Source organism: Anser cygnoides, chromosome 1, assembly GCF_040182565.1.
Source record: "Anser cygnoides isolate HZ-2024a breed goose chromosome 1, Taihu_goose_T2T_genome, whole genome shotgun sequence".
Taxonomy (NCBI): Eukaryota; Metazoa; Chordata; class Aves; order Anseriformes; family Anatidae; genus Anser; species Anser cygnoides.
The window spans coordinates 21676090-21692281 of NC_089873.1; the positions used below are offsets into that span (position 1 = coordinate 21676090).

The following is a 16192-nucleotide window of genomic DNA, read 5'->3' on the forward strand; positions in this document are numbered from 1 at the left end:
GAATATTATGTAGATCATGTACAAATACTTGAAACAGACACACTAATACCACTTCAAAAGCTGATTATCCTAAGGCTACAATCTTGTTTCTTTGAAAATATGTGCAATTATGTCAGATAAATACAATTTCTTTTTTTGTATCTTATTATTATTCACAGGTACATCAAAATTAGGATAGCATTTTTGCAAATTAATCTTAATCTGATTATGAAATCTGTCTATAGACAAAATATGAAACTAGTAATACAAAGTGCATGATAAGGACAAAAACCTATTTCCAAAAGCTTAAGTATTAAATAGATTGTAAATATCTTACCTGCTATCTAGCATTTCCAAGTCAATACAGAGAAACACTGGATATTTCCAGGATTTTAACTATCCAATATATAAGTAGCAAAAGTTGTAAATCATCTTTTTTTTCTGCTTATTCAGCTATGAAAACATATCATTATATAGGTCACCAGAAATATCTCACAGCTTCAAGTTATATAAAAGATCAGCTCACCCAAACAAGCTGGAATATATTTTCCCACATCACTGTTTTTGCAATCTGTAAAATAGAAGCCAGAAGTTTCTTCAGTGCTGCTTTATTGATACAGATGTGTAATTAAGGCTGCCAAATTATCCAATAGCTTACCAACAGTAAACCTATCTCATACACCCCTTTTTAAAGACAGATTTACATCAATTTCCAGACAAATCGTGCATGGGCAGGGGGGCGGTGCAAAAGTACCTTTACCATACACACTGATTACACCTTAACGAGCATTAAGGAGCTATTTCACCAGTGTGGGGTTTCTACTGTAAAACCTCATCAGCAGTTTAATGTGGCAAACTAGGATATAACACTGCACTTCTTTACCCAGTACCTAATAATAATATAAGTAATAATTCCAGTTATTCTTTCCTTGAAAGTCACTCCAATTGTTTACCAGACTCATTCCTCTGCTATAAACAACTGTGTATTTTTATTATTCTGACTCCTCCAGGCTTGCAAAGAATTACTGTATTTAGTTCCTAGGGAGCTTGCCAGAAGTAGAGGCTAGCCAACATTTTCAGAACTAATATCTAATATTTGTATATCTGAAATTTAAATCTTGATTTTAAAAACTAAATGAGTTCATAAAGTGCTCTTAACTCAGAGCACTATTTTGCTTTCGTTTCCCCACACTGCCATTTCCCTGAGGAAATATTTTCCTGTGTTTTCATTTGTTTGTTCCTCCTTGTAAAGTGGCTTAAAACTAGGATTTATAAAGCCTTATTTTTCTCCCTTCATTCACAAAGTACGTATCTACTTCAATAGTGAATTATGGGTTTATCGAGAAAATGGAAGGACTTCTTGAGCAGCCATAACAAGCCTGATACTGTGTGCAAGGGATGATCCTGTACCAAGGGCCATGAGCAAGAGCAGCCCACATACAGGCTGTGGTGATGGGAAGGAAGGACAATTATGGGCAGTGGACCAGGCAAGGGGTCTCGCTTCATTTTTTGCACCACCACTTTCCTGCACCAGCCACACTGGTCGGACCACAGTGCCGAATCTACTTTTATATGGTAGGCACTGTGCGCCAAAAAAAAAGGACCAGTGCTATCTTATCTTACCCACTTACATTAAAACAGGTGATACAACAGCTAGCTAATAAACATAAAAAGTTATTTCTTTACACTTTCTTATTAAGTTTTCCTCAATCTCTGAAACCACATGGGGCCTAACAGAAGACAGCCTATGTGCAGAGATTATGCAGGGCTGAACCTGCAGGCAGAGAAAGACCACATGTCAATCACAAGATAGCAAACTGGGACAAATGCATAGTGTAGTTTAACATCTACTTTGAGATATAAACTCTAGTCTCTGATTTTTATAGCAAGTCAGACATCTACATGCACTAAATAAATTATCAAAATATAGAATAAAATTGATGCCGGCATACATAATGTAGTACCATTTAGATCAGCCTATCCCAGAAAGTGAGTTGGCTTTGCATTTGGGTTTAGGGTGGGTTTTTTATTTGTTTGTTTGTTTTGTTTGTGTTATTGTCTTTTTTTTTCTCTCTTTGAAAAGATGTTTCTTGAAAAACATCTGTTTAAAGATGGTTTCCTACCTTCAACATAGTATTCTTGACTCATCTTGACGTCACAGTAATTTGGTACTGTTTTCATGGTCACATAGATGTGCTGTGCTACACTGACTTCAAAGCAATTGAATTGTACCTGCACCTGTTTAAAACATTTATAAAGTCAGGTTTGTGTGTGAACTCCATACTACATGAAAAGCACTAGTTATTAGAATTAAGCGAGCAATATTCTTTATTTAAACTGATTTATATTTACAATGAGCATTAAGCATCCTCAGATATTGTAGCATTAAGAATGTAAAAGGAGCAGATGACATTAAATTAAAGGATTTCAAAAAGAATCATTACTTCTTATCTTCTTCACCTCCAGAAATCCAAATATCTACAAACTATCAAATAATCCTAAAAGAAATACAGGTGCCCAATGTTCAATGAACTTCAAAAGGATAAAAGGTCTTTTGTACTACCAGAAGTCCTAGTTTTGCAAGCATTTTACAAGCACAAACACTTGCAGAACAGGAAAAAGAAAAAAAAATGTCTGCTTAAACATTTAACGGCAACTTAGCAACTTCAGCAAATTTATTCATTCCAGTAAGTTTCTGAGACAGAAAGTATTTTAGAAGGCAAAAGTTGAGGTCCAATTACAGTAGGTCATTCCCTCACTGATAACGGTAACTACTACATTCCATATTGGTTTTCACCTGGATATACTCCTATTTGGTACAAATGCCTTTAGAAGGTAACATTAAGTCACATTTATATTCGTTCAACTGAAACTAAGAAAATGTTACTAAATATGTTTGTTGAACCATGCCTATAAAACTTACCGTACTCTGAAAGCTACAAATTGTTCATTGTCAGCCCTGCACTGTCTATAAGGACTTTTGATCATCAAGTGATACAGAGTGTAAAACGCAACTGGAGTTTGGGAGAACTTTGTTTCGCACATGTGATCAATATAACGTTACAGATCACATGAAGTAACACATTTTGTATGGGATTAATAACAGTTATCCACCACTAATTGAAAACAAAAATTCTCATATTTTAAAGAGTGGGTCAAGCATGGCTTTTTTTTTTTCTTTTTCAGTTGCAAATTTTAACAACAAAGACTTCTGCGTTTAGTTTAGCACAAAATTGTACTCTGGTTTTGCAATTATTATCATGAGTTTAGGACAGATGTGCACAAGTGCTTAGGCACTTGGCTGTCTTCTAGATATGTAAAGTCCATTGACATGGCTGGACCAAACTAAATCTGTATGCACTTAATGGTCCCTGTGGAATTGTGCTTCCTAGCAATCGGAAGTACAAAGCTTCCCCACAATTTGGTAGTCACAAAAAGAAAGCTAACAAGATAGATGTGAAAACTAGGCTTTGCAGAAGCAGCTTCTCTTGATAAAAGGAAAGTGGAAGAAGTGTGAAAATAGTAGAAAATCAAATGTCTGGTTATAAAAGGACATTTTGTCATGGAGTATCATTTGACAGTGATGAAGAGTATATTTCATTGCAGTTTTCCACAAAGTCAATCAGAGAATAAAGAGAAATACAACATTTTTTTTCCAAAGGCTCATAAACATTTACATGAAAAACAACCCCCCCAAAAAAAGGAGTCTACCTTCTTTCCATTAAGCATCTTGCTTTTTTTCCTGGCAAATCTCACATTTGTGCACTGAGATTGCTGTGTGTCCAGTGAAAGAGAACATATTTCCAGCCCACGAATATTTTCTGAAATGAGTTAAGAATAGATTACAAAAACGTAATTTGAACAACTTTAACAAAAACAAAACAACAGCAAAAAAATACAGCGTATCTTAAACTTTCCAAGTGAAAGGCACATGTATTTTACCTCTGTAAAAAAAGAGGGACATTATATATAACACACAAATGAAGGTGGGAGCAAGGATTAAAGATTGCTATAAATTAAAGCTTTAATTATGCTAACTCTCATGCAAATGATTAAGCGTGAATCACACCAGGAAATATCTAAATGGTAACGTACTAAGCACATGAATGGCAGGATGTTAGTAAAAATAAACTACGCCAAAACATTTCAGTGCTTTTATTTTATTTTGGTGCAGAATTATAGAATCATAGAATCATAGAATATCCCAAGTTGGAAGGGACCCATAAGGATCATCAAGCCCAACTCCTGCACCGCACAGGTCTGCCCAAAAGTTTAGACCATGTGACTGAGTGCACAGTCCAATCTCTTCTTAAATTCAGACAGGCTTGGTGCAGTGACTACTTCACTGGGGAGCCTGTTCCAGTGTGCAACCACCCTCTCGGTGAAGAACCTCTTCCTGATGTCTAGCCTAAACTTCCCCTGCCTCAGCTTAACACCGTTCCTGCAAGTCCTATCACTGGTGTTTATGGAGAATAGGTCCCCTGCCCCTCCACTCCCCCACGCGAGGAAGTTGTAGACTGCGATGAGGTCCCCCCTCAGCCTCCTCTTCTCCAGGCTGAACAGGCCCAGAATGACTTGGGTTGGAAGAGACCTTAAAGACCATCTAATTTCAACCACCCTGCCATGGGCAGGGACACCTCCCACTAGACCAGGTTGCTCAAAGCCCCATCCAACCTGGCCCTGAACACTTCCAGGGGTGGGGCATCCACAGCTTCTCTGGGCAGCCTTTGCCAGTGCCTCACCACCACCATGGTAAAGAATTTCTTCCAAATAGCTAATCTAAATCCCCCCTCTTTTAGTTTAAAGCCATTATCCCTTGTCCTATCACTACACTCCCTGACAAAGATTCCCTCTCAAGCTTTCCTATAGGCCCCCTTTAGGTACTGGAAGAACACTATAAGGTCTCCCCAGAGGCTTTTCTTCTCCAGGCTGAATAACCCTAACTCCCTCAGCCTGTCTTCATAGGAGAGGTGCTCCAGCCCCTTGATCATCTTTGTGGCACTTCTCTAGACTTGTTCTAATATGTCCATGTCCTTCTTATATTGGGGGTCCCAGAGCAGAATGCAGTTAGGTTGGGTCTCATGACAGCAGAGTAGAGGGGGAGAATCACCTCATTCAAGCTGCTGGCCATGCTTCTATTGATTCAGACCAAGATATGGTTGGCTTTCTGGGCTGCAAGCACACATTGCTGGCTCATGTTGAGATTCCCATCGACCAAAACTGCCAGGTCCTTCTCCTCAGGGCTTCTCTCAATACATTTTCCACCCAGCCTGCATTTGTGTTTGGCATTGTCCTAACCCAGACCAGTGTAAGACCTTGCACTTGGCCTTGTTGCACTTCATGAGGTTTGCACAGGCCTGTCAGACCTCTCAGGCCTGTCATGGTCCCTCTGGATGATATCCCTTCTCTCCAGCACTATCGACCACACCACACAGCTTGGTGTCATTGGCCACATTGCTGAGGATGCACTCAATCCTACTGTCCATGTCACTAACAAAGATGTTAAAGAGCACCAGTCCCAATACTGACCCCTGAGGAACACCACTGATCTCCACCTGGACACTGACACATTCACCACAACTCTCTGAGTGCAACCATCCAGCCAATTCCTTACCCACTGAGGTCCATCCACCAAAACTATGTCTCTGCAATTTAGAGACAAGGATATCATGGGGGACAGTGCCAAATGCTTTGCACAAGTCCAGGCAGATGATATCAGTTGCTCTTCCCCTGTCACCAATGCTGTAACCCTGTCATAGAAGGCCACCAGATTTTTCGGGCATGATCTGTCTTTAATGAAGCCATGTTGGCTGTCACCAGTCACTTTCTTATTTTCCACGTGCCTTAGCATAGTTTCCAGGAGGATCTGCTTTGTGATCTTTCCAGGCACAGAGGTGAGATTGATTGTCCTCTAGCTTCCCATGTCTTCCTTTTTTCTGTTTTTAAAAATGGGGTTATGTTTCCCCTCTTCCAATCAGAAGGAGCTTCATCAGACTGCCACAACTTCTCAAATATGATGGACAGTGGCTTAGCAACTTCATCCACTAGTTCACTTCAGGACCCATGGATGCATCTCACCAGGTCCCATGAACTTGTGCACCTGATCTTCTTCTACAGTGGGCAGTTCTTCATTCTCTCATTCCATTGCCTTCTGGGACTTGGGCTATGTGACTGGAGCTCTTATTGGTTAAGACTGAGGCAAAAAAGTCACTGAGTACCTCAACCTTCTCCATATCCCAGGTAAATAGGTTTCCCATTTCCTTACAATTCCCTCCTGGAGAGGGAACTGTAACTTTCAGAAGCAAAAACTGTTTCTTCTGTTGCGGCAGATGGAACTTGTGTTTGTATATGTGTGTAGATGTTTGCATGTGAGAGAGCAAGAAATAACAGCAGTATTCTTGGGGCACTGGTAGAGGACAAGTATAGTACGTTAGAAGTAAAAAATTAGTTGCATTGAATTCATCTCAGTTCTCATTCCCTTGAGAAATTCAGGGGCTTTACCCTGGTTTATAGTTAAACGGTTCCACAAAAAATCTTTCTGACACAACTACATGAAAACACCTTGGACACAAGTATTACACTGTGGAACAAAATTTGGCTGAACAGCTATAAGCAAAAAGTAAACAAGAATGATTCAGTAGCAAATCTGCTTCCTACCATCCAGACTCAGAGATCCTTTAATGTTTAAATGAAGAGAGCATGGGCTTCCTTGGACACATTTAATCACTGTTGAGATCTTCATGCTTTTCAGTATCGTAGAAGATAAAGATGTAGGAGCATCATGGCAGAAGCTGTTAAAAATGCCACCTGCAAATGTAAAACACGAAGACAGAGAAATATTGTATACAGGATATTTCAGGGGGAGAAAACACCAAAGTTAAGCTCCAACTCTACTGAAATCAGTAAGAAAGTCACCATTGACTTCAGCAAAGCCAGTACTTTACCAAAGATATCATGGGACCAGAGAAAGTACATAGCTGCTTGACTTCTCTAGCAATGAAGTGGGAAAGTACTATGTTACAGATGGGGTTTCATAATAAATGTCGTAGTTTAGGGAAGTGTTAACCCAAAACAGGAAGGAATCATACTTTAAGTCTAGAGTGCAGCTAGATTAATACTGTTTCTAAGTAACCAGATCTGTTAGATCATGACTAGACTAATAATTTAAGCTCTTTCCCCCCCCCCCCCCCCCCCCAAAAAAAATTGTTACCTGCATATTGTGAGCACTCTCATACGTAATTTTCAATTTTAGGAGGGATTGCCTGATGGTCTCAGATGCTGTTAAAATATAATTTTCACACAAGAGGGCACCATTGCATTCCTAGTCATGGAAAAATCCCTCACACCTATGGACTTGTTTTCCCCTTTAGACAAGCACAGCAAGAGATTTATATATATATATACATATATATATATATGCACATATATATGTGCATATATATATATATATTATCCAGGCCTTCTTTAAGGCATAAACAGAACCTCTGAACAGAACTACTAATTATCATCTAATTTTCCTATGCCAATTTGGTCATGCTCAAAAGCTTGGGACATGGGTTCATACAGCTGATTTCTGTAGACTAATGCAAAAGAAAAAACAGTCTTAAGGCTCCAGATCTCATCAGTCAGCCATATTTCAACTCTTTCTACTTCTCAAGACTGCTCTGAAAAGAAACCATTTATGAACTTATTTCAGTCATTTATGAATTTATTTCAGTCATTTATGAATGTATATTAATACGGTGGATTTAATCCCCAATGCATTCCTTAGGCTTATCGATCTCATACACATTGTTTGTAGTTCCAAAAATCAGAGTTGAAGAAACTGCCTTAATGAATAGCCAGGGAATTGGTTTTTGTCCCTTGGCTGTGTGGTTTACAATGCAACACACCTCACTTTAGCTGCAACTACACAACAGCAGTTTCTTTGAAATACTTCCTACCCTACTAACTTCAGTATATAGCATGAAAGTTAAAAGACACCTAAGTAAAACCAAGTATTTCACTGCGCATTCTCCTCCCCCTGGGGAGAGGCTGGAAGAACAAAAAGAAAAAAGAAAAAAAAAAAAAAAGCATTAGACCTTATTAGTCATACTGTTTAACATACTCCTAGAAAGTGCTCAACTATTACGAAGAGCATAGTATGAAACAGCAATGGCATGACACTGTGTTTGCCATAAAATACAGGATAACATAGAATCATAGAATCGTCTAGATTGGAAATGACCTTCGAGATCATGAAGCCCAACCACCAACCTGACCTACTTGTAGTGGGTTTACATGGCAAGGGTTTGGTAGTGGGGGGGCTACAGAGGTGGCTTCTGTGAGAAGAATCCAGAAGCTGCCCCATGTCAGAAAACAACCAGTTCCAGCCGGCTCCAAAGGGACACACTGCTGGCCAGAGCTGAGCCAATAAAAGATGTTGGTTGAGCCTCTGTGAGAACAGATTTAAGAAAGGGGAAAGAACTGCTGGGCATCAGCAGCTGGGGCAGCAAGGAGTGAGAACCAGCCCTGCAGACCCCCAGGTCAGTGCAGAAGGAGGGCAGGAGGTGCTCCAGGCACGCAGCACAAGTTCCCCTGCGGCCTGTGGAGAGGCCCCTGGTGGAGCAGGCTGTCCCCCTGCAGCCCATGGGTCCCACACGGAGCAGATCTCCACGCTGCAGCCCGTGGAGGAGCCCCCGGTGGAGCAGGTGGATGTGGCCTGGAGGAGGCTGCGGCCCATGGAGAGCCCCCGCAGGAGCAGGCCCCGGGCCGGAGCTGCAGCCCGTGGAGAGGAGCCCACGCAGGAGCAGGGGGTCTGGGGGGAGCTGCTGTCTGTGGGAAGCCCACACAGGATCCGTTTCGGAAGGACGGCATCCCGTGGGAGGGACCCCACATGGAGCAGGGGCAGAGAGTGACTGTGAAGGAGCAGCAGACGAAAAGCATCAGGGACTGACCGCAGCCCCTATTCCCCATTCCTCTGCACCACTCGGGGGAGGACATGGAAGAAGGTGGATGAGGAGAAGGTGTTTCAGTTTGTTTTCTTTGTTTCTCACTTCTCTAGCTTCCTAGTAATAGGCAATAAATTTTACTAATCCCCCTACTCTGTTTTGCCCATCACGATAATCGTTGAGTGATCTCCCTGCCCTTATCTCAACCCTTGAGCCCTTTTCATGTCTTTTCTCTCCCTTTCCCTTTGAGGAGCAGGAGTGGGAGAGTGGTTGTGGTGGAGCTCAGCTGCCCAACTGAGTAAAACCACCACACCTACCAAGTCCAATCACTAAACCATGTCCCTTAGCGTCATGTCCACCTGTCTCTTAAATACCTCCAGAGATCAGGATTCTAGGACTACTTTTGGCAGCCCATTTCAATGTTTGACAACCATCTCCATGAAGATACTCTTGTATCCAATCTAAACCTCCTGTCATGCAACTTGAGACTGCTTCCTTGCATCCAAACACTCCCACCTCAAATCATGAGGAAAGGGTGCATCCCTCAACATCTAGCCAAGAATTATTGTCAAACACGGATGTCCGTTGACTCACATAAAATATGCATCCACAATTCTCCCAAAGAAAAGGATGCATGGACAGTAGGATGGAGGGACAAAGCACATCCTTACTTATCCCTTCAAGCATGAAGGAAAGTGCTCTAAATGTAAAGATTGAAAGTATATTAACCTGTACAGGAGCACAAACTTTTAGGGACTGCTGCCTGACTGTAAGCAGGGACATTTTTTCTTGGTCATGATTTTTACCTTCAAACCAAGAACAAATAAGTAATACACTGGATAAAATGAAAAGACTCTTTCACTTTGGATTTTCTTTCCATTAATTTTAGGATACATCTTGAGAATTGCAAAAGATGCTCCAAAATTCATTAATAATAATTTAAATGGATCAGATCATGCATGGACATATTAGTTTGGATCTCAATTAATACATAATACAAGGAAGAGTTTACAGAAAAGAATTTCCCTTCTATAAATCATCACAGACACTTCTGTAATCACAAAAGAAGACTCATTTCTGACTATTTCTTCAGTAAACTTCCCTTAGTATCTTTTAATACCCCTTCACTCCCCCACCCCCCTTTAAATAGTTTCCTCTTGAGCACACACCTCCTTCTTTTTCTCACAAGTAGTTTGGTCTACACCTCAGAAGACATAAAGGTATACCTTGCTACACAAACCATCTGCTGAGTAAATCTTGCCTAAATTTTATGTTTGTGAATTGTAACTGTAATTAGCCCTACATGAGAGAGGGATTGTTGCTGTAATAAAAGAATCCTTAATTATGGACACATATAAACCCAGGCATAAAGAAGCCAAGTATTATTATTCAGCATGTAGACACTTTCCTTGTACTTTTGCCATCAGCTTAACCGCAGCAGATTATTTTTTTATCTGATGATGCAGCAATCAACCCAGAACTGTCACGACAGCAAAACACACCTTGTGTATCCTTGTATAATAGAAGCCAGAGCTGAGCAATGAATACGCAATAGAAATGATTAGATGGATAATTTGAAGCCTCAGGAAAGAAGATGAAATTGGAGAACAGGAAAAAAAATGCAGAGAAACCCCATTAATAACAGGCCCAGGGCAACTCCCAGTAGAAACTCCTAACTGTTTTCTTTTTTTCTGGTATTTGTACCCTACAAGAATTGTAAGAATCTGAACTACTTAGGATAGTGACAGTGCTAAATCTCTTAGAATCTCTACTATGCACTAAAATTGCTTCACTGGGGCATCATTCCATGGGTATAAATTGCAGTAGCATTTTAAACCTATTTGCATATGATTTACCACAGTATCTGCTGCATCTGTGCATTAGGATGATTTAACCATCTTCATAAACAAACTAGATACACTCTCCTAAGATAACCACACTGTGCACTTCAGTTAACAAATACCAACATTTGCAACTTAAAAGTACTTGCACCAGTTACGAAACAGATTAAAATGCAGCCTCTCTTTTACAATAGATTTCAATGCACAGTAAATTCAAAGAGTTTCAAAGTTGTGCATCCAGAAAGCATTTCAAACTTGCAAGGATAGTGAATGACATGGTGTTATACTGTGCCAAATATATTTTCTGAGTGATTCTTAAATCAGGGGGTCTTGATAAAGTACAGTTAATTTCAAATACTACAGTAACCATTACATACTACTAATAGTTTGGGAGAATGGGAGGGAGAAGGCAGTCAAAGCTCCATTGCCAAACGCTACAGAGCTGATAGCTGTACATTCTGCGAAATAAAGTCATCTTTTTGGTGCAGCTAAAAGCATTGACTACTGCAAAGATGCTTTATTACATAGTTAAGGTCTTTTGAGGTAATTTTACCTCAAAAAATAAACAACAAAATGCATGACTGTAGAAAAGGAAGTATGGAAATTAGTACACACCCATTGTTGCACAAGTGAAGTAGGATAAAAACTAAAAATATGGTTTTTTCATCACTCTTGTAAGGCTGAGCCATCCTACATGTTACTTGTATTAAGGATAGCTGATAAGTCATTTTCAGGCAGCACTGAAAACCCACAACCAGCTCTGCTTCATGTACATCATATTGCAAGATAAGGATCTTCAGTTTACAAATTCTTAAGTGCCTAAAGTTTATATCCAGCTAGGAGTTAAATATCTAGTTTAAGTTTATGTGCATCACCTAAGAACCTTTGGCAGTCAGAAAGAGGGAGAACCCCTCTCACTTCCATCCCAGCACGTAATTCACCTTGTCCTAGGATAGGTGGAATGAATCACCACCTTGTGGTACCAGTAGTGAGTCCCCACTATCTAGATCTGCATTTGTGTAATACCTTGCAATGATTTTAACTCATAACCAACAGTATTGCAAGTGTCCTTCCCTTTCAGACCATGGTTGAAGGGTTTGGTTTCCTCAGCCTGTGCTGCCCAAAGGTATGAAGGCATGCTTCAGCTTGGCAGAGTAAAGATCAATACCCCTGTTTCTCTCTTATTCTATCAACACCCATGTTTCTCTCTTCTCTTCCATGCAGTGTGTGTAACTATGATGAGCTCAGCTGTCTAATACAAATAAGACTCATTCACAGTCCTGGAACCAGCCACTGACGGTTCACTCTGCTTACCAGTAGAAAGCTAATGACTTTTCCATGGGGGACTTTTGACTGCATCCCTTTCAAAGCCACGTTCTTTCTCTCCACCTCAATAGTACGTGCCCCACAAACATCATGCTTTCAGAATAAGACTCAGGACAGCTGGTATCCCACTGTCCCACCCCACAGCACCAGAATCTCACTCACTTGCAGTTCAGTGCCTGAGCTTCTCCCTGTCTGTGGACACTGCTACATGGATCCAGGAAAGGCCTACCAATTTCCAGTGTTTTGTACAAGGAAACTTGTAGAAAATACCCTGTCAAATGGCATGGTGATGTGACATGACCAGGAAAACGGATTTATTATCAGCAATAAATTATCTTTATTTTCCCAAAAAAAATGTAGTAGAAAGTGAATGATGTATACTCACTGGAAGGTTTGCTTTTACAATGAATCCCCTGCAAACAGAAACAAAAATATTATAAAAACTTTTCTGAGGAAATGATAAAAATAAATATTACTTAATAATTATACAGAAATATAAACATACCTTAAACAAGTAAGCATATTCACAGACCATAACAGAAATCACTTTCAAAATGAAAAAAGATTTTCAAATACAGTGAAAATGCACACTACTACTTCATATGATGGCCTGATAAGTATAGGGACACAAGATCAGTATTAATCTTATTTTCATGAATTTTCAACTGAGGTGTAACTGTTATAACAAGTCTCAGGTTCTATCAAATAAAGACATAATTTTATCATGCACTGCCATTTACATTGACCAATAGTTTTTTTTATTGTTTCACAATCAGGCAAAGAAGCTAAGTGATTTTTTAATGGAAGATATCTATAGCTCTTCCAAATGTTAGATGAGTCTTAGAAGATCACACTAGGCCAATAGAAGGAATTATTACAGCAACTGCAAATGAATTTAAGGAATAAGAATTGTCATTTTATTTCTGAGAACTATCTGACTCAGGATCCTGAAAATGAAATTACTCAGGCACAGTGCTTACCATGTTCAAGTGGGCAAGTGTTTTTGTAACAGGCAAAGTGAGCTGACACTGAGATCTGAACAGGTTTCCAGCTATCTTTCAGACAAACTATGTCCACTTTCCCAGTAAAATAAAAACTCAACCACAAACTAAAATTTTATAGAATATAAAAATAGCAAATCTTATTCTGAATACTATGCATTAAGTGCTAAATACAGTCTGTAACTAAACAAACAAATATATTTTTCTCCTGTTCTGACATTCAAGCTTCTGACATAACACTTATACCAGTGTTTCTTACTATATGGCATAAAGTATATTCCCCATTACTTTCCTTTAAAATCAGTGTCTCGTTCACAGAGATACATTTGTCACACCCTCAAACGGAGCAGGTACCGCCTGGACTCCTCTGCTCTCAAATGGACAGGAAGCTCTTAGTCCTCTTAGAGCATTTCACAACCTTATCAGTAAGCCAACAATCTGCGAGTTTTAAAGCCAGAAAAAGTCTCTCAGTGGACATTTGGAAGTTCTCAAATTGTAGAAAAATACAGAGTTGGCAGCCTGGATAAGTACTAGCGTGACATAAAAATAACTGTTGCTTTGTCTTCCACGTGGCCGTCATCCACAGGTAGTTTTGTCCTCCCCATAAACACAGCTCTAGAGCAAAATCATATTATTTCTGAAGGTGTGAAATTACAGCCCTGTGACAGCTGCACATGCGTATGATCTTACCCTGGGTTAGCTGATAAGTGCACACATCATGTACACTTCTATCCTTCGTGGTTGCGTTTGAGTTTTTAGCTAAATGTTTGTTTTCAAAGAAGGCCCTTAGAACAGCTTTGACCAGTATCTAACCTGTATTAGTTATTATTCTCTTCTATTCATTTGTTCATTTGGAAATTTTATATTTAATAATCTCTTCTGGGAGTAGGTTATCATCTTTTATAATTGGTAGTTTGTCACTATGACCCATAAAAGTTGTAGAGGCATAAAATATGGTACCTTAAGTCACTTTTTACAATAAGACAGAGGTGGAACATATTTTTATAGACTGCAAATTACAAAAACTATTTGTGATATTCTTAAAAATATTACTTTGGCTGCTTCTATACAACATTACATCTACACTCGAAGGAAATCTAAAGAAAATCAAACTTCTTTACATAACTGTTCTAGAACAGTATTTCTGATTCAGTGGTTTCATAGAATCCTCATTTCTCCCTGAAGGGCTGAAAAATTTAACTGATGTGACCTCATTTCTGCTGCAATGAGCTCATAGAAATATTTGTCATTTATATATTATTTCTGAAGAAAAGCTTCATTTGTAGTTTGCTAATTTTTCTGATGCAGATTCACCAGTAGAAGGAAGACTATAGCTTTCTGACTAACTCAGTTCAACACTAATCCAATAAAAGTGGAACATGCCAACTCATATAAAACTCCACTGGAATTTTAACTGCAGTTTCAAAGATCTAATTGTGAGTTATTTCTAACCAGACCCTGCACAAGTATGCAGAAGGACAATCTGAATTCAGTGCCTTTTACTTGAGGTCCTCAATGGCCTTAGGGAATGGGATAGACAAATACACAAACAATGCAAAAAAATTCAGTGAGTGAGTGAGTTAGGGAGTTAGCTTTCTTGGTAAGAAAACCAAACTAATGGATCAGCTAATTGCTGAGCCACTGCTCACTGGAAGGAATTAATCTCTCATGAGGTTGATAATTTAGCAAATTACTTCCGTATTTTTAATTTGCCATTTTACAGCCAGACTATTGAAAATATTCTAGTCAGGTGGTTTGAGAGAGTTCCCAATTGCCAGTAAAAATTTCTTAGATTGTCTTCGAAATAGTTGGCTATTACTTTCTCTTTAACCCTTCTTTCTGGTTACCATCGTAGTACAAAAATGTATTAGATAAAAATCAAGATTCCATTGCAGTAAACAACATAAATCTCAAAAAACTCGGAAGATCCAACCTTCACTTAAAGAAGACCAATGTTGCAGATCCCCTGTTATGACACCTTAAAAATGCAAATCATATGTAAATCAATTAAGTTACAGGCAAGAAAACAAACCACCAGTTTCTATGAGGCTGTAGGATGTTCTAGAAAACCTCCTATATCTTCTAGTCTGTCCAGATTAATTCTTGTTTTTCACTACTGCTCATATCAGTCTTGGTCTCTGATCACACAGTAACATCCTGTGTTTATTTTCACATCTCCACCAGAGAAAAAGAAAAAAGAAAAAAAAAAGAAAGAAGAGAAAAAAGAAAGAAAGAAAGAAAGAAACATATCCAGCACTGATTTTGGTTCTGGTAGGGAAACATTTAATGGATCTTGGGTGCGCAAGTTTTTTCGGGGTGTAGAGTTGTTGGGAAGGTTTACATAAATAATCAAGCATTTGCACAAACACTTGCCAGTTACAGCAAACATTTGGTCACAGCACAATTCCTTTTTTTATAAGTGATTTCTTTTTATTGTACAATACCATAGTGTTTTGTTTTTTTCTCTTCTATAATAATTTTGCAAAATAGTCAAAAGAGACCATTTGTCTCAAAGAAGAACTCAAATAAATTAACCAAGTTCCTCTCCCACTTTCTATATCTTTTGTTTTCAGGAATTTTCAGTGATGAATGCAATAGAAAAACGTAACACACTAAAACCAGAATGGAAATTTTCTTCCCCTTTCACAAATGCTGTGGGTGTTTTTTTATGCAAAAATGAGATCTTGAACATGATAGTACATTTTAGTCCAATACAGAGAGCATCTTTGATTCATATCTGCTTTGGCAATGAGCCTAAGCAAAATATACTTACACAATGTACAAACAGTTAGGGATTTTCCTATTTCTCTAGGGTTTTCCCCATTTGTGGTATTACTCAACTGTAGCCAGAGGTTATCTGAACAGACACCACCAACGTGCAGGACTCTGAATAGAAGGTGTGGTGCCAACTTTTTAGCTAGCACAGCAACTTCTCAATCTAAGTCAATTGTAATATCACATTGTGTTATTTAAAGACTGTAGAGAAGAAAGTGAGACCAACAGAGGAAGACCAGGATTTTGGGGCACAGGCGATATTTTCATGAAATGAAATTGCTGAGGGAAAGAAACAAAGATTAGACCTACTTTCCATTTTCTCTTATTCCTCCAGGCACTG

The 16192-nt window shown here is 39.0% G+C and overlaps 1 protein-coding gene across 2 annotated transcripts in view; it reads right to left on the reverse strand.

Moving 5' to 3' along the window:
* The window catches only part of IL17REL (interleukin 17 receptor E like), a 51884-nt gene that overhangs the window by 17519 nt on the left and 18173 nt on the right, over positions 1-16192 (reverse strand). For both annotated transcript variants that reach the window (XM_013188408.3, XM_013188409.3), the window contains exons 2-6: positions 12462-12489; positions 6637-6786; positions 3691-3800; positions 2103-2217; positions 506-550 (exon numbers count right to left, since the gene is read on the reverse strand). In XM_013188408.3, the coding sequence (XP_013043862.3) occupies positions 506-550; positions 2103-2217; positions 3691-3800; positions 6637-6786; positions 12462-12489 (448 nt within the window). The remainder of the gene's footprint in view (positions 1-505; positions 551-2102; positions 2218-3690; positions 3801-6636; positions 6787-12461; positions 12490-16192) is intronic.